Source organism: Marmota monax, unplaced genomic scaffold (genome assembly GCF_021218885.2).
Source record: "Marmota monax isolate L192 unplaced genomic scaffold, Marmota_monax_Labrador192_F-V1.1 WCK01_AAM20220418_F8-fsc00149, whole genome shotgun sequence".
Taxonomy (NCBI): Eukaryota; Metazoa; Chordata; class Mammalia; order Rodentia; family Sciuridae; genus Marmota; species Marmota monax.
This window is the reverse complement of record NW_026693170.1, coordinates 3,882,976-3,910,948: the sequence shown is the minus strand read 5'-3', so window position 1 is coordinate 3,910,948 and position 27,973 is coordinate 3,882,976. Positions and strand designations below refer to the sequence as shown.

At 53.9% G+C, this 27,973-nt stretch overlaps 1 protein-coding gene across 1 annotated transcript in view; it reads left to right on the top strand.

The window, feature by feature from the left end:
• Positions 1 to 27,973, top strand: part of LOC124100238 (uncharacterized) — a 115,476-nt gene that overhangs the window by 10,562 nt on the left and 76,941 nt on the right. The window contains 10 exon segments of the mRNA XM_058583015.1: positions 3,896 to 3,981; positions 4,838 to 5,197; positions 8,977 to 9,255; positions 9,759 to 10,013; positions 11,329 to 11,604; positions 14,957 to 15,077; positions 16,016 to 16,068; positions 16,407 to 16,438; positions 16,933 to 16,974; positions 17,232 to 17,296. Of these exon segments, the coding sequence (XP_058438998.1) occupies positions 3,896 to 3,981; positions 4,838 to 5,197; positions 8,977 to 9,255; positions 9,759 to 10,013; positions 11,329 to 11,604; positions 14,957 to 15,077; positions 16,016 to 16,068; positions 16,407 to 16,438; positions 16,933 to 16,974; positions 17,232 to 17,296 (1,569 nt within the window).

Below are 27,973 nucleotides of genomic sequence, written 5' to 3'. Positions count from 1 at the left end.
ATTAGGGGACACTCTGCTGATGCCTGAGAGTTGTCTGTCCTGACATGAGAAGTAGGAAGTCATCCTCAGAGATTCCACTGTGACTCAGCTCTAGTGAGGCTCGTCCTGCATGAACATAGCATCAGGTCACACACGATGACTTCTCTTTTCTTGGTTTCGTGGTGCAGCTGCCACAGACTGGCTCCCACACAGTGGCTCTGAACAGCAGATACCAAGGTGTCCTGAACTGCATTCTTCTGGAGGCTTTTCTGGGTGTGCGCAGGAACACAAGTCCCCTGAAAAACTTAAAAGCATCTTAAAAGCTCATGGAATCTTTTCCCCCAGGTCCTGTCCTGGGAACCACACCAGCTGGAGCTCCCCCTGAGCACCGCATCCTGCTCCCTGAGCCACACACAAGCCCCTGGGAAACTGTGTCAAGCCAAGCCCTCCAGGAAGTGTCATGTCAGGTCCCACTCACCCCCCCAGGTTGCCCAGTGGAAGAGTCACCTGTGTACTCAGGGGAGTCTCCCTGACGTGGATGGGGTGGATTCTTCTTCACCTTCTGCATCTGAGCATCCCCAGGGTCCTCTGTACCCTGTCCCTGTGCCCAGTGTTTCTCCCTGGACACAGCCTCAGACCCTGACAGGGGCAGATGAGGGGCTGACTCTCCAGCAGTCCTTCCCATTTTCCCCAGGTCAACCTGCTCAGCCCCTGAGACCCTCCCCTCTACAGGAGCCATGTGCTCTGAGCTCCTGAACACCTGCCCCCACATCATGCCAGCTTCAGGTCAGTGACAACCACCAGCTCTGACATTTGCCCCCAAGGCAGGTGTCTGAGCAGACTCACCAGGTGGGACACCTGAGGCTTTAGCATGCAGGAGCACCCTAGTCCCTCTCCTCCCTCCCAGAGGGCAGCAGGCCCCACAGGGTGTCTGTGAAATCAGCCCTGGGTCCAAAACACAGCTTCGGGTCCCTCCTGATCCTCTACAGAGAAAGGCGCTGGGGCAGTAGCAGCCACTAGGAAATTTGACTGTCAAGGAAACACTTGGTCCCATCCCTCCTCATACCTGTGAAAGGAACAGACACATACAATACAGCTGGCCTCACCATATGACCCAGAGGTCATTCCCAGGCCAGCTGCAGCCAGAATAGCAATCTACTTGCTGCTCTCTCCCTGTGACAGCAGGTGCTGCTTTTGCATGGTGGCTGGGGTCCCCTCCACCCCCTGAGGGAACCCAAATCTGCCTGTGTCCCGCCTCAGCCACACTCCTCAGCTTCCTGCTCCCCTCCACCTTCCCTGACCTGCACAGAGAGGGGACAGACCTCCTAGACCCCTCCCTGCTCACTGCCAGCCTTGGTGCTCATTACGGGGTCTGTAGGAGTCACCTCTGCTCAGGTTGGACATTTGTGGGACCAGCCAGACAGGAAAAGCCTCCCACATGCCTTCGACTCTCAGGGAAAATAAACAGAAAACAACTTCAACCAAGTCAGAAACCAAGAGCGTCCCATGGGTTCCTAACAGTGCACCATCCTGGTTGTGATCTTCTTCAAGAGACACCTCCATGTCCTTCTTTTGAAACCTTAGGACAGTTGGCTTCTCCTGAGGCTGCCCATCCTTGTTTGCAAAGTTCTCCCGACTCTGAGCAGGAGTCCTCAGGAGAACCCCTGTCATCTCCCTAGACTCACTCTGCACTGGGTGTCAGGCACCCTGGGACCCAAGGTGAACAGGACCTCTCCTATAGCCTGTAGGTCAGAGCCACCTGTGCCCAGTGTCAGGGCCAACTGTCACCATTTGGACCCGAGGCAGCATCCCTGCTACAGTCCCTGACTATGGCCATGGGTCTCCTCATGACCTTCAGGGGCAACAATGGGCCTCAACAGAGGAATACATAAAAAACATGGATTACAAATATGTTGGATTATTAATTAGCCATGAAAAATAAAGTTCTGGTGAACATTACAACCTGAGTAACCCAGAAAACACGATTAAACAAGAAGCAAAATAGTATGTGGTTGTATAATTTCATTTATATGAAATATCTGGAATAGGCAAATTCATAGAGACGGGAAATAGAATCAAGGTTACCCAAGGTTAGAGAGTCCTGAGATGTGATAACTTAATGGTCAGAGTTTTAGTGCAGGTAATGAAAAAATTCTGGAAATAGTAGTCACTGTATATTCGAATGGACTCATGGCATGTATTTCTACAGTTAAAAGGGTTAATAGAGCACATTTTTGTAATAAGTATTACACTATGAAAAGTTTTTAGGAAAGATGTGTGAAATACACCCACTGTGCTTAGTGTGTGTCTGTGTGTGTGAGAGAGAGAGAGAGAGAGAGAGAGACAGACAGACAGACAGACAGAAAGGTGAAAGGGACTAGGGATTGTCCCCAGGAGCATTCTAAAACTGAACTACATTGCATTTTTTATTTTGAGACAAAGTCAAACTAATTTGCATGGTCTGGCCTCAAACTAGCAATCCTCCTGCCTCAGCCTCCTGAACAGCTGGGATGAGAGGCTGTGTCATGTATCTGGCCAGATCATCTCCATAATACTCACACGACACCAGCCAACTGCAGACATACCTCATAAAGCCAGTGCTTGCCCCCTAAAGCCTCAGGAGACACCTCCCCATGTCCTTCCTTTGAACCCTCAGGCACAGATGGCCCCTCCTGAGGCTGCCCAGTCCTCCCTACTCTGGAGCAGGAGTCCCCAGGACAGCTCCCGTCCTCTCCCTAGACTCACCCTGCCCTAGACAGAGTCAGGTATCCTGGGGACACTCAGTAAATTGGACCCACTCTGCAGCCAGTAGGTCAGGGCCACCTGTGCCCAGGGACAGGATCAGCTCTCACTATTTGGCCCCTGGGCCGCATCCCTGCTACAGTCCCTGACACTGGCCACAGTTCTCCTTATGACCACCAGGGGGCGACATGAGACTCACAGTCAACACTTGGCTGATTGATTCTGAAACTTGGACCAGGCAAACTCAGGAGGTGGAAATGTGGCCTGATTTCCATCCCCAATAGACCAGGGTGCCTTCCACAAACCTGCTCGGCTCCTACCCCCACTCCTTCCTGGGCCTGTGAGGACCTTGCACTGCCAGTGGTCTCTAAGCAGGCCTTTGCCTCTAGTATCACCCATGGAAAAAGTCAGGGTGACCACAGAGGAATCACTAGGTAGAGGACACAGGCCACCCAAGGAAGGCATGGGCAGTCCTGAGACACAGCTCCACCAAAAACTGGAGAGAGAGGGTCTCCCTAAAAATCTCTCCCTGAGGACCAGGGAACCCATGGTCACCTACCTCCACTACCATGGCCCTTCCCACTCAGGACACAAAGTGTGTGAAGTCCTGAGATAGCTGCTCAGAGGCCAAGCTGGAGACACCAGGACAGAGAGCAGGTCCCCTCACCAGCCATCACTCAGAGGGCCCCTTTTTAGATCCCAGATCTCTCTCTCTGTCCCCTTCCTGCTGGGGGGAAAGCCACCTTCCTAGAGCATTTGAGAACATGGGGAAGACACAGGGCTAAACTGGGGTTCTCTGTCATAAAGGAAATATGCCCAGGGTGAGGGGACCCCAGGGGCTCCCTGTGTGGTGCTGAGAGCCCTGAGGCCAGGACACAGCTGAGGCCAGTGCTGGGTGAGCCACTTCTCTCAGGGGACAGCGTCCCCACCTGCCTTGCTCCTCAGGGTGTGGCATGCAGTAGTGAAACCCAACAGGGAAAGCAGAAGGGACAGGAGGCAGGACTGAGAGGGAGGGGACAGAGAGGTTCCTCCACAGAGACCCCGCCCCCAGCCCTGTGACCCAGGAAAGTGCTCCTGCCCTGGGAGGAGGCTGAGCTCAGAGAGGAGCAGGCAGCAGGGCTGAGTGGCCTGGACTTGGGCTTCCCAGCGGGTCTCAGTGAAGCTCCTTCCACAGAGGGGACAGAGCAGCAGGGACCATGCAGCCCCCCTCAGCCTGTCCCTGCAGAGGGGGCATCCCCTGGCAGGGGGTCCTGCTGGCAGGTAAGAGGGACAGTTCCCAGAGGAGGGCGGGAGCTGGGAGCACAGTCTTACTGCTGCCCCTGGGAGGACACGACCCTCACAGGGGACACAGGGCTTCACTATGTCACATTGGGAACTTATTGGGAACAGAACACAGAAGACAGAAGCTCACCAAGAGGAACAGATGACGCGGGTCAGAAAGCTCAGGGGTGCTCTTTCCCAAGTGAATCACCAGGGGCCATTATATTTTGAAAATCGTTGTTAACAGCTCTGTCAGGGCCACCCTCCAAATAGAAAGGCAACTTGAGCAGTGGACACTGTCTGTAGCCACCAGCCTCAGACATTGGCTCACAGACACCTGGACCCTCAGGGTGGGGACACAGCTTCACTCATCCACAGGAGGCTGAGCCTGGTCCAGGCCCTGGGCCACAACAAGGGTCAGACTAGTCTCTGCCTCCTGGAGCTTCCTCTCTAGAGGGCAGGAAGCCAGGCCAGAGGGAGATCTGCAGGTGAAGCCAGGTGCTGTGTAGATCTAGGAGGGCAGAGAGCAGGGAAATGTCCACAGGGAGGACCTGGGGTCTGTAAGCAGGTGGTCAGAGGAGGCGGGTGCCCAGGTGCCCTGGGTGTGAGCAGGGATCTGAGGGCATTGAGGGGACAGCCTTGCAGACACCTGGGGAAATGTGTTCCCAAGAGAGGATGACAGGTACAGGGGTCCTGAAGGAATGGAGGTCATGCTGCTGGCATTGACCCAGGGACACACGCACACACCACACACCCCAAGGCTGAGGAGTGAGGATTCCTGCTGAGGACCTGGGTCCCAACTTTCCACCCAGTACAAGGTCCCAGTATTAGTGGATTTCTCTCTCTTCTCTCCCAGTCTCACTGTTAACCTTCTGGAACCCGCACCCCACTGCCCAGATCACTATTCAACCAGTGCCTGCCGATGTTGCTGAAGGGAGAGACGTTCTTCTACTTGTCCACAATGTGTCGAAGAACACTGCAGGCTACCAGTGGTACAGAGGGCAAATACCAGACCGAAGCCGTCTCACTGTATCCTATTCAAATCTCACACACTCAGCTACCCAAGGCCCTGCATTCAGTGGTCGTGAGACAATATACCCAAATGGGTCCCTGCTGTTCGTGAAAGTGACAAAGGGGGACACAGGATTCTACACCCTACAAGTCACAACTGCCGATTTTGATAGTGAAGCAGCAACTGGAGAGTTCCGTGTACATGGTGAGTGATGCCCCAGCCCTCTGGGTGTTGGAGGGGTCAACTCCACTGCACACACAGGACCCTGAGACCTGGGTCTGCCTACCTCCTCCTGTGCATAACGTCCCCACAATGGAGTAGGAGCATTTAGTGCAGGACACACGCCAGTGCAAACAGACTTCAGAAGAACCAAGTCCTCTGCCAGAATCCAGTGGCAGAGAGCAGGGTGGTCTGGTGGGAGACTCGGCCCAAGCAGAGCAGTCTCAGCCCAGCCCCTGTGTCCTTCCCAGGAGCATGGCCCTGAGAAAGACCCTGCAGGACTGAGTCAGGCCTGGCCTGAGGGCCCTGGAGTCCTCACAGAGAAGGTTAGTCCTAGGGTGTACCTGCTCCAGACCTCTGTCCCAGGCTCCTGGCTCCAGCTGACCCTGAGGACATGGGGCCAGGGTTGGAGTTTGGCTTCCTGTTGAGGGCTGCTGGGGAGCAATGATTTACTGGCTACCTGATCTGGTAGCTCCTGGAAGTGGTCACCAGCCAGGGCACAGTCCTAGGAGACACATCTGGGCAAGGGCACCTGGGCATCTCCTTCTCCTGGGACTAGGTGTGGTGAGCACAGAGGGACAGGTGCCTCAGGCCAAGTCAGGTGCCCTGACGGACTTCTATGAGGCTCCACAGGAAGGTCCATGTCCCCAAGGGGAGGAACAGAGGAAAGAGATGCTCCTGGAGCTCCTGGTCCTCCCGGGACCAGCCCAGGGCGCTCTCACTGGGAGGCAGATCAGAGTAGGGGCTTTTTCTTTGGGGGCAGCTCCTCTAAACCAAGGTCAGGTTACTGTGAGTATTTCAAGGTTAACTTAGAGACAACATGGTGAACCAGACACCACTTCCCATGTACCCAATAAAGGGAAACTGAGGCACGGGGAACACAGTTGCTGAATCATATCACATAGATCATGGGTGGCAGGTCAGTGGTGCATGTCAGTCTGCAGCCTGAGCCCCGTGCTCTGCCTGCTGAGGGCCTATTAGGCATCTGTGGACCAGAGACCAGCCATTGGCTCAGGGCATTGGCAGCCTGGAGAGGGCAGTCTGCTCTGGGAGTGAGAGCAAATGGAGGATAATCAACTTTTACTCTGGAACCAAATTACCTGCCTCAACAGAATGTCCAGGCCTCCCCTCCCACAGCTGGTCCACGCCCTCCGTCACTGAACTTGAAGTCTCCTGTTTCCTGGTGTGTTGGGTGTCACTCCCTCTGTAGCATAAGGTGCTTCTTTTTTTCTTTTCTGGGGAGAGTGGGGGAATGGGGGTACCAGGGATTGAACTCAGGGGCACTCGACCACTGAGCCACATCCCAGCCCTGTTTTGTATTTTATTTAGAGACAAGTTCTCACTGAGCTGCTTTAGCCTGACCATTGCTGAGGCTGGCTTTGAACTCATGATCCTCCTGTCTCAGCCTCCTGAGCCACTGGGATTACAGGTGTGCGCCACCAGCCCAGCCCTCTGGAGCGTAAGGAACAGGACTTTCCTTTCTCTCTCCCCACTGGACCCTGCAGCCAGCACAGGGCCCAGTGTGGCCAACTCTCAATGGTTTTGTGATAAGGGGGGGAGGGATCATGAATGAATGACCCTGAACCCCTTCAGAGCCTGGACCCTGCATGTGCAATCCCAGGGGGTTCTGCCACCTGCTCCCTGTCCCTCCTGGAGGCTGAGGCTCTTGCTCCATCCCATCAACCACCTCTCCTGAGGCCACCCAGGAGCCACATCACAGGATGCCCTTGGGGTGGCCGGGCTGTGGAGGGTCTTCAGGGTGGCCCTGGGTCAGTTCTGAGGCAGCCATGAGGCTCTTGGACCTGGGGCTTTAAGTCACTGTACCCCACTGCTCCCTGCCATGGCGATTCTGGCTGTCTTGCTCCTGCCTGTCCGTCCTCTCCCTCCTTCTCATTCAGGCAGGACTGGCCCTGCCCTGCACAATGAGCCATGCCCTTCCCTCCTGCACTAATGGCCATCTGTCCTGTCCGCTTCCTGCCAACTCCTGGGACCAGGCCCCCTCCTGGGCAGGAGTCAAGGGCACAGAAACAGTCGAGGCAGGTGCCCCTGTCAGGCTGCATCAGGGACAATGTCCCCGACTGTGAAGGAGCCTCCACTGTGTCCCTTACAGTGCTCTTTCCTTCCATGACAATGACATGTGAAATAGGCCAGGACACAGGCCTGAGCATCTCCTCCATCCACTCTCTGCACTGACTCAGCGAGGGGGGCAGAGGACAGGGCTGCAAGCCCCTAGGTCCCAGGCACCTTACACCCAGATGACTGGTGGCTCCATCCTGGTCCCTAAGTGGGGCTCACGCTCCTCCAGTGACTCCCAGGACCTTCCCCAAGGGGGAGCTGGACTGAACGGTGCTGTCTCAGGGACTAACTGTCTATTCCATATGTGCCTGTGTCCTCAGGAGGACACCATCACCACAAGGGAGGTCTGTCCCCACATGGTGTGATGCTCCAGCCAAGGTCATTTACATTAGGCTCTAGGCTCCGATATGGAACAATTTGATGATCTCATTTGGATTCCTGGGGTGAAAAGAAAAGGAAGAAGGCATTCCACAGGCCTGTGTCAGGTGCTTCCCCACTTTCCCTGAGTCTCCATAGCAATTGGGAACATAGACTTCTAGATTGATTAACATGATCAATAATGTTTCTCTGAATTTGGTGTTGTGCCTCATTTTACATAACAGAGACCCTCAGATGTCCCCTCTGACCAGTTCAGTCCTCCACCAGGACGCACAGGTCTCTCCTTACTCAGGAGGTTCCTGGTTTCAAACTGACTTTAGCATCTACTTTGGGTCATAATGTGACCCCCACAGGACTTCAGATCTCAGTCTAAGACACTGTGCTCCTTAGAGAAATATTTCTTTCAGAAAGGAGTCTTAGATCCTAGGTATTAAAAACTATTTTCCCATATGGGAAAACTTTAACATCCCCATTTCTACCCCAGGTCTGCCACACACAAGCCCACGAGGGCCATATTTTCAGCAAGGTCCTGGTCCCCTCTTCCACCTCTTAGTGCTAATGTGTTTGGAACCATCCACTGGTCTCTCAGGACCATTCCACATGCCTCACCTGCTCTCTGCAGGGGGAGAAGGATGTAAAGACCAAGGACAGGAACATGATTCTGCTCTAAATCTTGTCTTTCCCCCTCTCCCTAGAGCATTCTTTGGACTCATGCTTTGCCTTTCAGGTGTCACTGGCTCCTGTCAGTCACCAGGAAACACCTGAGCAGAACTGTCCCCCTTGTGGCCCCAGGATGACCACCAAACTGAATGCCAACCTTGCCCCCAGTATCCTGGTTTCTGTTCACACACCCCATTCTCACATCAGGCTGTGGGGTTTTCTTGAGGTTTAGGCACAATGGGGTGTCCCACCATGACCCACCTCTAGGATGGCCTTGAGAACCAAAGGTTCAGAGGACACACACGTGGGCCGAGCCCTGAAGTCCATGCAGTTGAAGGGACTCTGCGTCTCAAGGCCAGCCAGGGCCAGCGAGGACCAGGAGAGACACGGGGTTGCTAACTCCCAGTCCTGGGTCTGTCCAGGACCAAACTCTGCAATTTAGAGCACCTGTGAGAAACTCTGTGCTTCTCCCAGACACAGCCCAGGGGGCCTCACCTCCTCTGATCCCTCAGATTCTCCTGCATGTGCCCAGAATACCCACTCTGTCTGGTTCTTCAGGACTCAGGTTGGTGGGAGGTGAGAGACCAGCCCAAGTGGAAAGACACTTTTGCGGGGATCACGGGGCAATCCTCTCTTTGTTGTCTGCACAGAGAAATCACCCAAACCCAACATCACAATCAACAACTCCCAACCCATGGAGGGTGAGGACTCTCTAGCATTAACGTGTGAACCTGAGATTAATTATGGGAGCTACCTGTGGAAGATAAACAATCAGAGGATCCCAGATGGTGACAGTTTGAAGCTGTCCAACAACAACAGGACTCTCACTTTATTCAATGTCACAAGGAATGACACAGGACCCTATGAGTGTGAAACCCAGAACCCAGTGAGTGCCAGCCACAGTGACCCACTCACCCTGAATATTTCCTGTGAGTAACTTCTATTCCTCCATTACCCTGGCTGTGAACTCAAATACACAGGGCCAGAGGCTGGGCCACTTAGTTCCTCTCGGGTCCAAGTACACAGACCCTCTCTCCTGGGCACCTGGATGGGCTGTGCCATTTACCCCAGGCACATCCAGGCAGGTCCAGCCTTGGGCCATGAATAGGAGGGGAGGGCTTGTGGTTCCCTGGAGAGGCCTGGGGTCATCCATCTGAGAAAGAGAAGCAGGGGAATGTCACAGACTAATTTCAGTGAACAAAGGGGGTTTGGTTGAGACTTTCTGTGAGTGTGTATGGTGCTGGGATTTGAACCCAGGACCTCTTGCAGCTGGGCAGGTGCTGTACCACTGTACTCCCCAGCCTGCTTGTAAGTTTAAAAAAAAAAAAAAGGTCGTGACGTGGATCAGTAGTTATATTGTGGTCTTCTACAGTCTAGGAACTTCCCCTTCCCTCTGATGACATTACATATGACTTTATTCTGTTTGCTCCAGATGGCCCGGTTGCCCCCATCATAAACCCCCCAGACTCACATTTCCGTCCAGGGACAAATCTCAACCTCTCCTGCCACGCAGACTCTAACCCGCCTGCTCAGTACTCTTGGTCTTTCAATGGGAGGCCCCTGGAATCCACCCAAGAGCTCTCAATCCCCAACCTCTCTACAAATAATAGTGGATCCTATGTGTGTGTCACCCATAACCCTGTCACTAACCTCAATAGGACCACAACCAAGAATATTACCATCTCTGGTAAGTGGACCCTGGAGCACAGTATCAAGTACTGGGTGGAGTCTTGATTTTTCTGGAAACATCATGGAAGAAGTTACTTCCTAGCCTGGCACAAGCAAATCCTGTCCTCTCCTGAGCCTCCCGCTCCATCCCAGAGACTCTCCTCTTGCTCTGACTTCTCATGACCAATCTAGGGTCCAGCCTGGAATGTGGGGAGGGGCTTCTCCCAGACCCAGGAAGTCTTAGGTAGAGGAAGGACCTTCCCATCGAGGGGGAGGGTCCTTGAAGTCAAGTCCCTTCTTTCCGTCACTAACTTGTCCCTTTCTGTCACCTCTCTGCTTTCTGTTACCTCCTCCGTGAGCATCAAGGAACCTGCATGGCTTTGCAATATGTTCATCCTCTTTTTCCCCAAATGACAGGAGGAAAGCCCCCTCAGATGGGGGATGAGCAGCTCTGCTCCTGTCCTGCTCCGACTCCATCTGGGGTGGGAGGGGTGGGTGGGTGGGAAAGAGGCCTGGGAGGCCCTTATGGAATCTGGATCAATCGTGTGGTCAGTTGGTGCCTCCCAAGTCAGGAGCAGGGGAGGGAAAGAGCCAGCCTGGGGGCAGATGCTTCTGAGTTGTGTCCTGGCTCTGAAGTCCCCAGGTGCATAGGGTTGGGAACACAAGCCCATGTCATGCACCACGGAGAATAGCAGAGATGCACACCTGGAGGGACGGGAGCCTCACCTGCAGAGTCCCTGCGAGGCCGGGCAGGGCGGTGCCGAGAGCATGTGTTTGCAGAGAGGACAAGCGTGCCGGGGTGTGTCAACACTGTGACCTTCATCCCCACAGGTTTCTTTCACTGTGATATTTAATCCACAGGCCAGGAAATAAAAGTCCTCTTCAAACTGACAAATCCTGTAGATTGGAATTTCTCCAGACACTAAGGTCATGAAGACGGGCTGGACCATCTTAATTCCCTGACAAATTATTTAATGAAAACTATACACTTTGCCTCTGAATGTAAAGGTTCTTCCTGCCTGAGAGCCTGACCTTCCAGAGGCACAGAAAGTACTAGAAAGAGATTGCTCGAGAGTGGATGGAAAAATTGTTCCACCTGAGGATGAGCTTGCTGGACAGATCCTGTAGAGACGTCCAGGGACCCTCAGGGTGATCTGAGGTCGAAGCAGGGGCAGCACTTTCCTTACATTGTCACCTGAACGATGACACCCAAACTCTGCAGAGGGTCAGGGCCATCTTCTGGGCCACCTTTCATGACTCACTGTGGGCCCTGAGCACTGGCTAAGGTCTCTGAGGAAGGACCACCTCAGTTGTCCCCTCCTTTTTGTCCACAGGACCATTGACACCGCCCCACCTCACAGCTAGCAACACCAAGGTGGCAGAAGGGGATTCTGTGCAGCTGGTCTGCATCCCAAATGACACTGAAATCTCCATCCAGTGGCTCTTCAATAACAAGACCCTGCGAATCACAGACAGGATGCAGCTGTCCCTAAACAACAGCATCCTGACCATAAACCCGGTCCTAAAGTTGGATGAAGGAGAGTATCATTGTCAAGTCTCCAACCCAATCTCTTCCCTAAAGAGCAACCCCATCACACTGACTGTGATCGGTGAGTGACCCTCTGGCCTACATCTTACTGGGGGGGATTTCTTTATCAGTGGTATAGAAAATGGATAAAAGTCACAGGGAAAAGAATATTATTTAATGAAAACTATACACTTTGCCTCTGAATGTAAAGCTACTTCCTGCCTGAGAGCCTGACCTTCTAGAGGCACAGAAAGTACTAGAAAGAGGTTGCACAAGAGTGAATGGAAAAATTGTTCCATCTGAGGATGAGCTTGCTGGATAGATCCTATAGAGATGTCCAGGGACTCTCAGGGGTCACTCTGGGTGATCTGAGGTCAGAAGGAGTGGCAGCACTTTCTTTAAATTGTCATCTGAATGATGACACCCAAACTCTGCCGAGGATCAGGGCCATCTTGTGGGGCACCTTACACAACTCACTGTGGGCCCTGAGCACTGGCTAAAGTCTCTGAGGAAGGACCACCTCAGGTCTGCAGCTGAAGCTCCTTCCACAGAGGAGGACAGGGCAGCAGAAGGGACCCCCTCAGCCTGTCCCTGCAGAGGGGGCATCTCCTGGCAGGGGATCCTGCTGGCAGGTAAGAGGGGACAATTCCCTGAAAGAAGGTGGGAGGTAAGAGGTGGAGCACAGTCTTGCTGGTGCCCCCTGGGGAGGACACAACCCTCACAGGGGACACAGGGCTTCACATGGAACCTGATGGGAACAGAACCCAGAAAGGAAGCTCACCAACAGGAAACTCTCAGTGACCTGGAGCTGGTGAAGGGGGACAGAAAGCTCAGGAGTATCTTCTCCAGGTCATCTCCTTCTCCTGGGACTAGGTGTGGTGAGCACAGAGGGACAGGTGCCTCAGGCCAATCAGGTGCCCTTATGGACCTCTATGGAGCTCCACAGGAAGGTCCATGTCCCCAAGGGGAGGAACAGAGGAAAGAGATGCCCCTGGAGCTCCTGGTTCTCACGGGACCAGCCCAGGGCGCTCTCACTGGGAGGCAGATCAGAGTAGGGGCTTTTTCTTTGGGGGCAGCTCCTCTAAACCAAGGTCAGGTTACTGTGAGGATTTCAAGGTTAAATTAGAGACAACATGGTGAACCAGACACCACTTCCCAGGTATCCAATAAAGGGAAACTGAGGCACGGGGAACACAGTTGCTGAATCAAGTCACACAGACCATGGGTGGCAGGTCAGTGGTGCATGTCACTCTGTATCCAGATTCCCATGCTCTGCATGCTGAGGGCCTATTAGGCATCTATTGACCAGAGACCAGTCATTGGCTCAGGGCACTGGCAGCTGGAGGGGACAGTGTGGTCTGGGAGTGAGAGCAAATGGAGAAAATCAACTTTTACTTTACAACCAAATACCCTCCCTCAACAGAGTGCCCAGGCCTTCCCCTCACACAGCCATCCAGGACCAGAGTGTCAATCCTGCGTTAATTGAGAAATCCTTTACATTTGAATCCAACCTTCTAAGCCATCAGGACTGGGCTGGGCGTCCTCACTCCCTAGTGGTCACTGAACTGCTCTACTCCAGGCAAATCCCGCCTGGGTCAAAGGTGGACAGGCTGATAGTCCCTCCTTCCCCAACATACATGGCAGAGGTTCCAGAAATCACAAACCAAACTTTTATAGAGTCACTGCTGTGGTGTGAATGTGCCCCCAAAAGCATGTAGTGGTAACTGAACTCCCAGGGATCTGAGGTGTGGCCTCAGGGAAGGACGTAGGTCCCTGTGAAAGGAACAAGGCTGCTGTCACAGAAGGGGACCAGGTCCTGCAGAGGTGGATTTCTGATAAGGGGTGAGTGTGGCCCCTTTCACTCCTCCTCTCCCAGGTGCTCTCTCACCATAGGAAGCCCCCTGCTGTTAAGATGCAACAAGCAGCCCTCTTCACATGGGGCCCCTAGATCTTGAACTTCCCTGGCTCCAGAACAGTGAGCAGGAGATCTCTCTTCTTTACACACCACCCAGTCTCAGGTGCTCTGTTAGAGCAGCACAAGATGCACCAAGACCAGCACAGAAGTTCTGGAAGATAAGGCACAAGAGTCCACGGGAAAACCCACTTGATAATGAGGTGGCTGGACCTGGGGCCTGAGAGGAGTTTCCCATCTGGATCCCAGAGGGATATCAAGGGGACCAGTCTGGGGTCTCCCTGAGGTCATCTAGGGTCAGAGGGAGGTTGAGCAAGTTCCTATTTTAAGATGAGGAAACTGAGGAGGTTGCTGTGTAGTCCAAGGTCAACGTATTGCAGTATATTTTGTAGTTTCCCAGAACAGACTTGAACCATTTCAGAACCAAGATCATAACAAGGGCATCTTATTTCTGGGTCCTCAACCACTGTCCATGGCCTCAACCATCCAGCTCATCCTCTGGACCACCTCACCCACATCACGATGGCCCTGAGAACAGGCAGATGTCTCTGAGGACAGACAGGGCCCCAGGCCTCAGGCCCGCTGTCAGTCAGCCCCTTGCTGTTTTTTCACAGGGCTTATGGCCCAGCCCTCCCTCAGAGCCACCAACACAGAACCACACTCTGTGGCCATGACCTGCCTCTCAGATGACCCTGGAATCTCCATCACGTGGATCCTCAATAGCCAGACTCTACAGCTCACAGACAGGATGCAGCTGTCCCCGGACCACAGCACCCTCAGCATAGACCCTGTCAGACAGTAGGATGCCGGGGAGTATCAGTGTGAGGCCTCCAACCCCGCCAGTTCCACCAGCAGTGAGCGCTACAGACTGGCTGTGATCTGTGAGTGGCCCCCGTGCCACCAGTGCTTCTGTCATATATTTCACTGTCAAGGGCCATCATATGGCAAAGCCATGAGCATGGGGTAGAGGCCAGAGCTTGGAGAGAATGTGGTTGACTACGTAGAAATTAGGTGCCTTGATGTCACCTTGGTTCTGATCTGTACCCGAGGCTGGGCCTGGGCTAGACAGTCTGTGAGGGCTGCCCACTGACACTGTCCTGTGATGGAAGGAAGAAAAGAGGAAGAGGGGGGTGGGGTGGGGCTCAGTGGTAGAGCACTTGCCCGGCCTGTGTGAGAACCTGGGTTCAATTCTCAGCATCAAACACACAAATGAATAAAATAAAGGACCTTCAACATCTAAAAAATACATTAAAATAAAAGAGAAGAGGAAGAGACCTTAACAGGAGCATGAGCAGGATGTGGCCCAGCTGCATGTGGAGAGGGTCAGGCTAGAGCACATGCAGGTTTCAAAACCAAACGTGAAGAAATCGCCAGAAGCAGAGAGTCGGGAGGACATGGTGACGACATGACAAACTGCACTAGGACCTTGGTGCCATTTCCTTCCACCCTCTGTGGCCCCCTGCAGGGCCTGGAGTGGTTCCCCTGAAGACCTGCCCTTCAGCCCCTTTCTCTTCTCTTTCAGCAGAAGAGAGGACCCCAGGCCTCCCTGTGGGGGCCGTCGCTGGCATCGTGACTGGGGTCCTGGTCGGGGTGGCTCTGGTGGCTGCTCTGGGGTGTTTCCTGCTCCACACAAGAAATGGAAGGTACCCAGGCTTCCCCCACCTGATCCCACCCCAGGTGACCCCAGGCCTGAGGGAAGGAGACCCATCCTCAGACTCTGGCCTGACTCAGACCTCCCCATTTCCCGAGGACCCTCCCCTCTCACCGCAGCCACCCCCTGTCCCTCACCAGCTGCTGGCCCTGGGCTGATTGCTCAAGAGCTGCCTCCTCTGCACATTGGTCACCAGGACCTGTCCCCACAGCACTGGTGTCCCTCCCTAGACTAGGGTTCAAAACGGCACCTCCTGCAGTATTTGCGCCCACACCAAGAGAGGGCTGAAGCTATGTGTATGAGGGGTCCTGTCCCAGGTCACTCAGGGCAAGGGCTGGGGCCTGGAGAGGAAGGTGGGTCCACTCTCCACACCTCCTGTGTGACCCAAGGCCCCTGATGTGTGAGGTGGGATCCCAGGGCCCAGCCAGATAGTGTGTCCTAGAAAGTTCTTTGCCTCCTGGCCACGTGGTGAAGAGCACAAAAGGCCACTGTCACATTACCTCATCTCCTGGCCTAAGCAGAGGGTCCTCCACAGCCCAATCACCAATGGGGGTCAGGGATTTCCAAGATGCACGTGGTTCCAAAACGTCTTGCCTACGTGGTGACCCTGCTTCCCTGCCCCCAGGGCCTGGACCCTTCCACTCAGTCAAACTCTCCTGCTCTAATTCTTCCTCAATCCTCAGTCCCTTTTCTGGGTCCCTCAGCCAATGATCTCCTGGATCCGTCTGCACCTGGGAGGGTCTTTCACCTTGGCCCAGGGCAGCAGTGTCTTCTTAAGGCCTTTCCTCTGCTCCCCTCTCCTGGGCCCCCTGGTACACAGACCTGATGGGGAGAGGAAGGTTTCACACCCTCCTTGGAAATGGGGTACCCTCCTCATCCCCCATCTCGCCCCAGTCCATGACCCTCATGAATAAGCCGGACCTTTCCTAGGGCCAGCGTCCAGCTTGGCCTCAGAGAACACCACACCCCAGCATCAAGACCCGGTAAGTGTCCCCTCAGCCTGAGGGTGACTGGGAGCCCCTAGGCCTGCCCCATAGTGTCCACCCTTGCTCACGTCCAGGGTTGAATGTTTACACTGAGGCTTCAAGGATCCCTGTCATCAAACACAACAGGGGACCCACCTGGCGAAGCCAGCCCAGACTTGTGGCATCTGGTCTCCTCCTCATGTTCCTTGGCTCCTTTGGGCCACTACAAGGGCTACAGGGTCTCTCCCAGGACATGCTGTCTCCCTGACACTCTGAAAGTTGAGGACCCCTAACCCCTCCTGCAGCAGGGGCCCAGCCCTCCTCACGCTTCTGCTAACTCTTGACTCTGTCCCCAGGCCAAGGTCCCTCTGACAGCTCCACCTCCCTGGTAAGTCCCCCCAGCTATCTCTACACAGGGGACTAGCTCTGCAGGCCCAGGGCAGGGGCACTGTCAACCCCCACACAGCACAGACACCCCCACTCATGTTGCTCCAAGACAAGGTTAGCCTGGCCCTGGCCAGAGACTTGGCCACTCTCAAAGACAGGACCACCATCACTCTGTCCTCAGCCCACCCTACTTCCTGCCATCTAGGGGAGTCCTGGTGCAGAGTGGGAGCTGGGAGCTTCTATCAGTGGTCCTGGGTTAATGATGGGGACCATAGTCTGGACAGAAACTGGGGTGTCTGTCCTGAAGTGGAGGCTGGTGCTCAGGACCCAGAGCTGGTACCTCCTGAGAAGAAAGGGCTAATCAGACACAGGGAGTAAGCTCTGGCCTGTCAGAGACCAGAACCTTCCAGGCACCACCCAGCACCTGCTCACTGGAGTCTCAGCCTTCAGGATCCTCCCTTTGCTGACCCTGATTTCCAATCTCCCTCCTGCCAGGCCCCACCCCCTGGCCACAGAGCTGCTGTTCCCATCTACCAGGTGAGTGTGGTGATGACCCTTGCCCACAGTCCAGGGCATACCCAAGAGATGCCCCTCCCCATACCTTCCTGATCTTGCCAGGAAACAGCAGCCAAAATGGGATCAGGGGGTGGTGAGCAGGGGATGGGGGGGGCCTGGGAACAGGAGCCTCTGAGCCCAGACAGACACAGGGACAGAGCAGTCCCCAGTGGGCCAGGGCCTAGGAGTTCATGGTCCCCTGGTTCAGAAGGGTCAGAGGCCTCTTTGTTCTTTTTCAGGAATTGCTAAACCCTGACCTGGACATCTATTGCCGGGTCGACCACAAGGCTGATGTGGATTCTTAGTTTCCACCACACGATGCTCCATGTGGGCTGAGGGAGGGTCCTGCTAGACCCCAGATGCTGGGTAATGGGACAGAGGTGGAGCCTGACCCTATAGGACCCTGGAACCTAGAGGGGGAGGGGTCCCTGGAGATTCTAGAGACACAGGCTGCCCTGGGCTCTGAACGGCCAGAACTAGGCTGCCTGTGCCCAGGAGCAGGGCCTTCCAGGGAGAAGGAAGGGCCAGTACTGGTCACCTGGAAAGGCGCTGAATAAAGACCCCCTTCCCTCCTTTGCACATTTGGTTCTTGTGGGAACGTCTCTTGGCAGACACTCCCCTCAAGTTCCCCATCAGCTCTCTCCTGTGTCACGCAGGGGAATCGTGGTCTCTAAGTTGTTCCCACAGGGTTTCTCTTCCTGGGAGACAGGAGCTGGGAGGTGGAGCCAGGGCAAAGGTCGGGTCTGTCCCAGGGAAGGGTGAGGGTCCCAAGGCCCTGCAGCCAGCAGAGCACTAAGCGGCCCTCACGCTCCAGGGACCCAGGGTGGCTATCTCTGGCCAAGATTTCTTCTCCACCCAAAGGCCAGTACTCAGCACATCTTCACCTCTGCTGGGACATGGACATTGACTATCAGAGTAATCAGGGGACAGGGCCAGACCCAGACTCAGGTCCTGAACAAGGGCCTCAGGCCCTGCCCGAGGCTCCAGCCCTGCCCTCCCATCACCATCCACTCTGCCCTGCCTGGTCTCCCTGGGACCAGCCTCATCTGCACACTCCAGCACCCAGGGCAGAGGCTCAGGGCTCCCCCATGGAGCTCTCCAGGCTCCATGGTGATGGGACAGAGGGTCTCCTCCCTGACCAGGATGTGCTCTACAGCCTCCTCAATACACCTGGCCACTGCTCTGACTCCTTCCCTGAAGGCTGGGCAGGGGACATTCTCATGTAGGTTCATGATGTAGATCAGGCCACTACATTCCTGGAAATTAGAGGTAAATTTAGTAAAGATTAGGGGACACTCTGCTGATGCCTGAGAGTTGTCTGTCCTGACATGACAAGTAGGAAGTCATCCTCAGAGATTCCACTGTGACTCAGCTCTAGTGAGGCTCGTCCTGCATGAACATAGCATCAGGTCACACACGATGACTTCTCTTTTCTTGGTTTCGTGGTGCAGCTGCCACAGACTGGCTCCCACACAGTGGCTCCGAACAGCAGATACCAAGGTGTCCTGAACTGCATTCTTCTGGAGGCTTTTCTGGGTGTGCGCAGGAACACAAGTCCCCTGAAAAACTTAAAAGCATCTTAAAAGCTCATGGAATCTTTTCCCCCAGGTCCTGTCCTGGGAACCACACCAGCTGGAGCTCCCCCTGAGCACCGCATCCTGCTCCCTGAGCCACACACAAGCCCCTGGGAAACTGTGTCAAGCCAAGCCCTCCAGGAAGTGTCATGTCAGGTCCCACTCACCCCCCCCCCCAGGTTGCCCAGTGGAAGAGTCACCTGTGTACTCAGGGGAGTCTCCCTGACGTGGATGGGGTGGATTCCTCTTCACCTTCTGCATCTGAGCAGTCCCCAGGGTCCTCTGTACCCTGTCCCTGTGCCCAGAGTTTCTCCCTGGACACAGCCTCAGACCCTGATGGGGCAGATGAGGGGCTGACTCTCCAGCAGTCCTTCCCATTTTCCCCAGGTCAACCTGCTCAGCCCCTGAGACCCTCCCCTCTACAGGTGCCATTTGCTCTGAGCTCCTGAACACCTGCCCCCACATCATGCCAGCTTCAGGTCAGTGACAACCACCAGCTCTGACATTTGCCCCCAAGGCAGGTGTCTGAGCAGACTCACCAAGTGGGACACCTGAGGCTTCAGCATGCAGGAGCACCCTAGTCCCTCTCCTCCCTCCCTGAGGGCAGCAGGCCACACAGGGTGTCTGTGAAACCAGCCCTGATCCAAAACACAGCTTCAGGTCCCTCCTGACCCTTTACAGAGAGAGGTGCTGGGGCAGTAGCAGCCACTAGGAAATTTGACTGTCAAGGAAACACTCGGTCCCATCCCTCCTCATACCTGTGAAAAGAACAGACACATACAATACAGCTGGCCTCACCATATGTCCCAGAGGTCATTCCCAGGCCAGCTGCAGCCAGAATAGCAATCTACTTGCTGCTCTCTCCCTGTGACAGCAGGTGCTGCTTTTGCATTGTGGCCTGGGATGCCCTGCACCCCGCCCCCAGGGAACCCAAATCTGCCTGTGCCCTGCCTCAGCCACACTCCTCAGCCTCCTTCTCCCCTCCACCTCCCTGACCTGCACAGAGAGGGGACAGCCCTCCTAGCCCCTCCCTGCTCACTATTAGCCTTGGGTGCTCATCACGGGGTCTGAAGGAGTCACCTCTGCTCAGGTGGATCATTTGTGGGACCAGGAAGACAGGAAAAGCCTCCCACATCCTTCGACTCTCAGGGAAAATAAACACAAAACAACTCCAACCAAAAGTCAGAAGGCAAGGACGTCCCATGGATTCCTAACAGTGCACCATCCTGGTTATGATCTTCTTCAAGAGATACCTCCATGTCCTTCTTTTGAAACTTTAGGACAGTTGGCTCCTCCTGAGGCTGCCCATCCTTGTTTGCAAAGTTCTCCCAACTCTGAGCAGGAGTCCTCAGGACAACCCCGTCCTCTCCCTAGACTCACCCTGCACTGGGTGTCAGGCACCCTGGGGACCCAAGGTGAACAGGACCTCTCCTATAGCCTGTAGGTCAGAGCCACCTGAGCCCAGTGTCAGGGCCAAATGTCACCATTTGGACCCGAGGCAGCATCCCTGCTATAGTCCCTGACAATGGCCATGGGTCTCCTCATGACTTTCAGGGGCAACAATGGGCCTTTCAGTCAAATTCAGCCTTGGGATTCTTTGAGACAGGAGTGTGGCCTTGGCTGGAGGTGGAGGTGGAGATGTCGCCTGATTTTCACCTGGGCACCAATGGCCCTGTGGGCTCCACCTCACATGCCTGCTGTCCCTGACCAAGACAGGCTGTAGTGCACATCCTGATCGGGGAGGAGACCCTGTGTCCCATCACCATGGAGCCTGGAGAGTCCCATGTGGGGAGCCCTGAGCCTCTGTTCCTGGGAGAACCCTGCTTGGCCATGGGTCCCTTGTAGTCCCCTCCTACCTCCATCACTCATGGGGAAAAGCAGGGTGACCACAAGAGGACAGAGGACAGAGGCCACCCACAGAGGACATGGGCAGGCCTGAGCCACAGCTGCACAACAAATGGAGAGAAAAGTTCTCCCCGAACTCTTTCCCCAAGAGCAGCAGAGCCCAGGGTCACTGCCTCCCATTGCCAAACCTCTTCCTAGGACCCAGGTCACCTGCCCTTGCACACCCAGGCCTGAAGTTCCCTCTGAGACACATGGATATGGGATGGAGACATGTCTCCAGCCTAGCTCAGATCCCATATCCAATTCTACCCTCCAGATCCAAGGTGTCCCCTTCCTGTTGGTAGAAAAGCCTCCTTCCCAGAGCTTTGAGAACATAGGGAAGATGCAGGGCCAACCTGGGATTCTCCATCATAAAAGGGAATATGCCCAGTTTTGTGGCACCTCAGGGGTTCCCTGTGTGGTGCTGATAGCCCTAAGACCAAGAAACCTGAAGCCAGTGGTGGGGTGAGACCGCTCTCTCAGGGGACGGTGACAAAGCTCTTGTTTACCATGCCCAATGCCCTGAGTTCAGTCCTCAGCTCTGGTGGAAACTGAAGGGAATAAATAAAAGCAATTAGTGACACGATAAGGGACCCTTAGGACAGAGGCATCCCAGTGTTCCCACCCAGGTGGGTGACTGGTGAATGAGCAGGAAGCCCCTCCAGCTGAGCACTCACTGTGTCCCTCAGCCTCCTCCCACCCCAGCACCCAGGACTGACCACATCACCAGAGAAGGCCCTGAGACAGAGAGCTTGGAGAGAAATGGACACACAGAAGCCCTGGGCCCTGCTGCTTGCCTTCCAAGGACAAGTCCCGAGGTCATTGTCCAAGAGGGGTTGCCTCTGCCCAGCCTGGCTCTGTGGACAGTGCCTGTGCCTTCCTGCCCTTCCCTGCCCAGCCCACTCCCTGGGTCCTTCTCCAGGTGCCTCTAGACAAACCTGGTGTGGCTGTGCCCCTGTGAGGTGTGTGGAGAGGCTGAGTCTCTGGTGCATGTGTCTCAGAGTCACGTCACGAACATCTCTGGTGTCCAGGACTGGAGAGGAAGGACAGAGCTCCAGCTCCTTTATGTGAGACAGGAAGTGCCAATCCTGGGTTCCCTAAGTGCTGCACGGGGCCTTCTGCAGAGAGTCAGGCCTGGTCACCCTGCAGTAAGACCTGGGCCAGGCCCTCCTGTGTCAACGCATCCTGGAGTCTGTGTCTGGGGAGGCCGATGCTCTGTTCCTGGGAACACCAGGCCCCGATGGTACACTTCCTGCCTGACCTTCAGGACGCAGGCCCCTCAGGCCTCAGTTCTGCATGCACAGAAAGGGTCTTTCTGCCCATAAAGAAAGTGGGTCTTTGCCCTGCTCTGACCCCTCTTCCTCCTAGTCTCAATCACTGGATGAATGTCACACATCACAGTCACCTCAGAAGCAAGGAGGTCCCATCTCCCCCTCCTCCTGTCTCACAGGCCTTCCAGAGCCTTCTCTGACAGACTCACAGGACACTTGGGGGAGATCTGGGCCTGGCCACAGGCAGGGTCATGTCTGCTGGACCATCCAGGGAATGCAGATGGTGGCTACTGCCGGGATATGGAGAACTGGGGGTGCTGAGGGGAACCACCTGTGGCCAGGCATCTAGCTTCCTGCTGGGAGGACAGCAGAGCTCCAGACATGGAGGTGACCTGGGGGGATGGACAGATTCCACTCAGGGAGACCCCCCAACAGAGGACCCCTGACCATGGGGTCTGCCACACACTGCTTTAGGACCTGACCTAAAGGGGATTTGGCCCCAATAGGTGGAGTCACACTGAGGGCCACATGCAGCCCAAGGTTCTAACCTTGCCAGCCAGCAGGACAGAAGCCTCAGATTGTCCCTTCAGTGCAAATCACTAGGTTTAATTCTACAAATCCCAGCACATTTGGCCTCCTTGGGGCCTGTGCAGTCTCCAGAGGATGCCAGGGCACCGGGATGTCACATGTTCCTCACAGATCTATCCTTTTCCCCCTGACCCACGTCAGGAGCCATAAACACACAGAGGAGAGCAAACCCTTAGCACCTGCTGCTCTGTCACTGGAACTTTCCAAGGCTGAGCGCCCACACCTCCTCCTGAAGACCTCACTTTCCTTCCCACAAAGGCACCCTCCCCTTGTATTTGAGGGAGACCCTAAATGCACTCTCTAGCTTCACTTCCTTTTAGTTGACTTTAAACAGCACTAATTTTGGAGTCACACCCTGGAGCAATACACTGTTAGCCTCCCAGTAGCTCCGCTCTAGAGGACAAGGATAACCAAACTACCCTGGGGTTAAAAGTGTTCTCCAACAAAAGTTGAGGTTCTTTTTAAAATTGTTTTTGGCTTTTGCTCTTCTCCCTTGTTCTGCTATTTTTGAGGGGTGTTTTCAGGATCCAACCCAGGGGTGCAAAACTGCTGAACCACATCCTCAGCCCTTTTTATTTTGAGACAGGATCTTACTATGTTTTGGAGGCTTGCTAAATTGTTCAAACCTAGGCTCCTCCTGCCTCAGCCTCCAGAGTTTCTGGGATTACAGGTATGCACCACTGTGCCCAGCTGTTGTTCTGTTATATTAAACAATGAGGTCAGCTATTCCTGAAAAACGACAGTGGCTAATTAGTAACTTTTCTCTAGAGTTACAGACCCCAGAACATTTGGTGACTTTCAGGTAACAATAGCACATGCACCAGAAAAGCAGATACACCCCCCCCCACCCCCACCCCCACCCCCCGCTTACTGGGCCCAGTGGCAGATTCCTGGAATCCCAATGACTCAGGAGGCTGAGGCAGAAGGTCACAAGTTCAAGGCCAGCCTCAGCAACTTAGGAAGACCCTGTTTCAAAAGAAAAAAAAAAAAGGCTGGGGATGTAGTTTGGTGGTAAAGCACCCAGGGCTTCAGTCCTAGTACAACATAAAAAGGAAGAAGAAACAGAGAGAGAGGAAGAAAACAGACCACACAGGATTTATGAGCCCCTAGCACTCAGACTGTCTGAGTCTAAAGAAATCGTTCACTAAAGTCCCCACCCAGGCCCTGTGTCTGTGACCCCCTGGCAATGGAACTCCCCATCTCCTAATGGCAAGTTTGTCGTCAAAAATGCTTCCCCCCCGCCATCACTCCCATGAGCATGGGTGTGTCATCGACATGAACAATGTTCCAAACAGAAAATGAACTGTGAAGAAGAGAGGCCAATCCACCACATTTATTATCAGTATAGGTCCTACTGTTTGGATCCTTGAATTTAAATAAATATTTGTTAAATGACTCTCAAAATCCCTTAGCCTGAGGTTGCACAACTATTCTGGTGCTTTCTGTCTCTGTCTCTCTCTCCCTTCTCATGGTACCTGCAGGATTTGGACAGCACCAGGACACATCAGGAGCACACACAGCCAGTGACCAGCACGATGACCCTGTGCAGTCAGCTGTCTGACTCTAGGGGAAGGTTCCAGATCCTCCTCAGCCCTGCAAGGGGTGGTGGGAAACCCCATTCCCTCCTGATTCTTCCATGTGAGGATACCTGGGAGGACCCGTCTCCCATTGTAGAAGGTCCAGTTTGGAATTCCACAGCAGCCCTGCTGACACCTATTTACACAAATCCCAGGTGACACAGCCTTTAGGGACACAGACTCACAGCCATTTCCTCCAGTGGCCATAAGGCAGGGGCATCAGGGCCTTGAGTGTCCAGCCACTGAGTCTTGGACTTACTCCCTCCCCACTGACCAGGGCTCTGGAGTTGGTTCCATGTGCCCACGCCTCCTATGACAGGTTCTTCCCTGGAGTCCCTGGTGCCTTCCCAGGGGCTTCCTCCTGGGCAAATCTGCAGCTCAGCTCAGGACTTGGGGATAGGGCAGAAAAAGCAGCTGCACAGGTCTCAGAGGAGTGGGAGGCTCCCCTGAACTTGGGGAAGAGAGCACACGCCCTCTAGTGGACATGCTAAGAGTCCCATAGAGGGCAGGTGAGGCACCTTGGGCAAAGGGCACCTTTGGAGGATGGAACTGAAGATTCAAAGGGAGAAGGAGGAAGTTGTGGAAGGGTGAGGAGGGGTGGGAAGGAGCAGGGTGAGGGGAGGCTCTGGGGAGCTCAGGAAAGGGTGAAGAGCAGGGCTCCCCTCTCCTCTCCTCTCCACTGACACTGGGGCTGGTCATCCTTGGGGGGCTGTGTGCTGTGGGGTGTTGAGCACCATCTGGGATTCCACCTACTAAGTCCAGTAGGATCCCCTCCCCCCAGCTCTGACAATCAGAAGTGTCTCCAGACGCTGCCAGATGTCCCCTGGATGGCAACATGGCCCCTGGCTGAGACTCACTGGTCTACATAAACCTGCAGTAAACAACTTCACAGATGAAATCCACCCCATTTTGGTAGAAGAACTGAGTGTAAAAGGGCAGAGACTGACTGATTCTGGTCACAAGTCAATCACTTGTCCCTGGAGAAGACATGTTTCAAGATGATGGCCGCATGGCATCCTGAACCTCCACAGCACTGTGGGCTTTCAAGGGTCTGTAGCCACACATCAGTGACACCTGCTGGGTCCATGACATCGTGGATTCAGGGAGCTCTGTCACACTGGGAAGAGGAAGCCTGTGATCTGAGCTCACATCCAGCACCCTGGACAGTCCCTGGGCCACTCTCACCACCTCAGGAGGCTTCTAAGCAAAGACGGCAAAGTCAGTTCTAAGTTAGGAAGAAAGGTCTTAGTAAGAGGAAAGGACAGCACAGGAATTTCTCTTCATGTTCAAAGTTGTAGACTGTGGATCACTCATTAAGTTGACTCAACCCCACACAGATCAAGTGGCTGGACAGAGCTGGGGTCTCACCAGCCCCTGGGCCTGCAGCACTCTGCTGCCCCAACTCTGGCCCATTCAGAGCCACAGGGGCCTTCGCTGATTATTCTTCAGGGGGAAGGTGAGAGGGAGCTTTTAGGGTCCCCACTGTTTACCCACCACCTCTCAGTCTCTGGACAATTCTGTTGTCCACTCTTGGATTCAGTGTCCTTATCCCTGACCTCTGCTTCTCTTACTTATCTTGACATCATCACAGGCCCAAAATGCCCTCTGCAGGTGATCTGGAGGGACATGTTCTCAGAGACGGTTTCCTTCACATCACCCTGAACAGACCTCCACCTGGGGTCCCAACACTGTGACCAGCAGAATTTGGACCAATCTGAATGGTGGGATGAAGAGGAACCAAGACACTTTCCAGCACTTAGGAGGAGCATGAGCCTCCTCCTGCTGTGTGCAGGGGTGACAAGTGGACAGAGACACAGAGCACCTCATTGCTGTGCAGAGAGGGTGAGCCACACGAATGTGTGGCAGTTACATGGACAGCACAGTCCACTTAAGTCCACATTGTGTGGACAGCTCTCCCAGCTCCTTAAGAGAGAAATTGCAAAATGTGGCATTCACAGGCTTCTAGAAGAACAGAACACGCATCACAATTACTGGAACTATTTTCCATACAAGTGTGTTCTGCTCATTTTTTAGGTGTTGAAAAGGAGGCCCTTCTGCTCATGTACCATCTCCAGCATTGTGTTCTGGTGGAAATTATAATATTTCTCTTCCTTGAATCTGTTACATTACTAAAAGCAGCTCCTAACATCCTCCAGGGCCAACAGTGCCACCCACTGCAGCTGGGCGCTTCCCAGTGCTATCCTTGAGCCTGGGATATCCCATGTCCACAGGGGCCCTGGCTGGTGGCTGAGGAGTTAGACATGAAAAGTCTCAGACTCTTTTTTTTTTTTTCTATAATTCCAGTTCTCCCTGGAGTCCTGCCTTCTCTGCCTCTGACTCTGCTCACAGGTACTGGGAACTTCTGGAAGCTGAACCCCCATTGGAAAGCAGCCACCTATGCTCAGGTCTGTTGGGCACTGCCTGGTCCCAGTGAGCTCCTTGGGCCACATCCAGCTGTGGGAGCAGCTGCCTCACTGTGTCATAGAGGAGATTTAGCTGGGTATCCTCAGATGGGTGCCAGCAAAAAGACATGAGGAAGGACTTCCATGGAGCAATACTGATGGCATAGGAAAACTAACTCTGACATTGTCCCCATCCCAAGAATGCCATGAATGGATCAGAATGTCCTCTCTCATGTTTGGACAGGGCGATCCTCATCATGATTTTGTAGCAAAATGGGATCAGAATCTGTCTTTGAAGGTAAAGAAGTGGCTGGAGCTCCTCTCAGGCTTAGTGCAGAACTCTAAAGGTTTTGCACAAACTCTACCAACACAACTGCTTTAGTGACAGTGACCAGCTTGTCCACATGCTCGAGGAACAGAGTAGCAGCAACTCCAAGAAGAGCAGGTTTAGCAGAAACTCTGCACAGAGAAGAACAACTGCAGGAAGATAAGCTGCCCCAGTCCTCTGAGCTGTTGGGAGAGAAAGAAAAATGCCCAGGACACAAAATCCTCTGCTTCTGGAAAGAGAGAGAGGGAGAGGCCGAGAAGGGGGAGAAGAATCCCGAACAGACCCACCTCAATACCACCTCCCAGGAAGAGGGAGGCAGAGGGACAATGGATCCTCACTTGTAAAGACGTTCAAATGTGATAATGAATTTATTTTTTTAAACCTAAAAGTATTTACCATAAAAGACTGAACAGGTTTTTGTAAATGAATATTGATCCATAGGCTTTTTTTTTAAAGAAAGAGAGAGAGAGAGAGAGAGAGAGAGAGAGAGAGAGAGAATTTAATATTTATTTTTTAGTTTTCGGCAGACACAACATCTTTGTGTGTATGTGGTGCTGAGGATCAAACCCGGGCCGCACGCATGCCAGGCAAGCGTGCTACCGCTTGAGCCACATCCCCAGCCCGATCCATAGGCTTTTAACAAAATCACTAATAAAATAATGAGTGGATGAGTTAAAAAAACAAAACTGAAGTGACAGAATGGAAGAAAATATTTGCAAATCATACATGGGATATGGGTTTCATGCTAGGATGAATAAAGAACAGGTACAAATGTGCAACCAAAGAATAACCTATGTTTAAAAGAGGCCAAGGAGCCCGGCACAGTCCTGGGTGTCTGTAACCCCAGGCATCTAAGACTTGAGATTGGCAAGTTTGAAGCCAGCCAGGGGAACTGTCCCAAAACAAAAATATATAAATATATGTAAAGGCTGGGGGTGTAGCTCAGAGGTACAGCACCCCTCAGATCAATCCCCAGCAGTGAAAGAGAAGGGGGAGGCAAAGGTTTGGATAGCCACATCTCCGGAGATGTTGCAGTGGCCAACAAGTACATGACAAGATGCTCAGTGTCACCAGTCACTATGGAAACAACCAAAATCACAATGACACCTCACTCCACACTATCCTACATTCCTGAGGGACTCTGAGCCCTGAGGACTTCAGCACTTCTAACAGAGCCAGGCAGAAGCTCATCTACCCAGCACTCCCACAGCTGGGGATGGGCCCAGAGGATGGAAACAGGGACTCCAATAGTTCCTCACAGGCTAAGGCTCGCCATTTTTAACCTTAGACAGAGTGTGGAAACCACCCAAGTGTCCATCAACAGAGGAATACATAAATAAACATGGCTTACAAATAA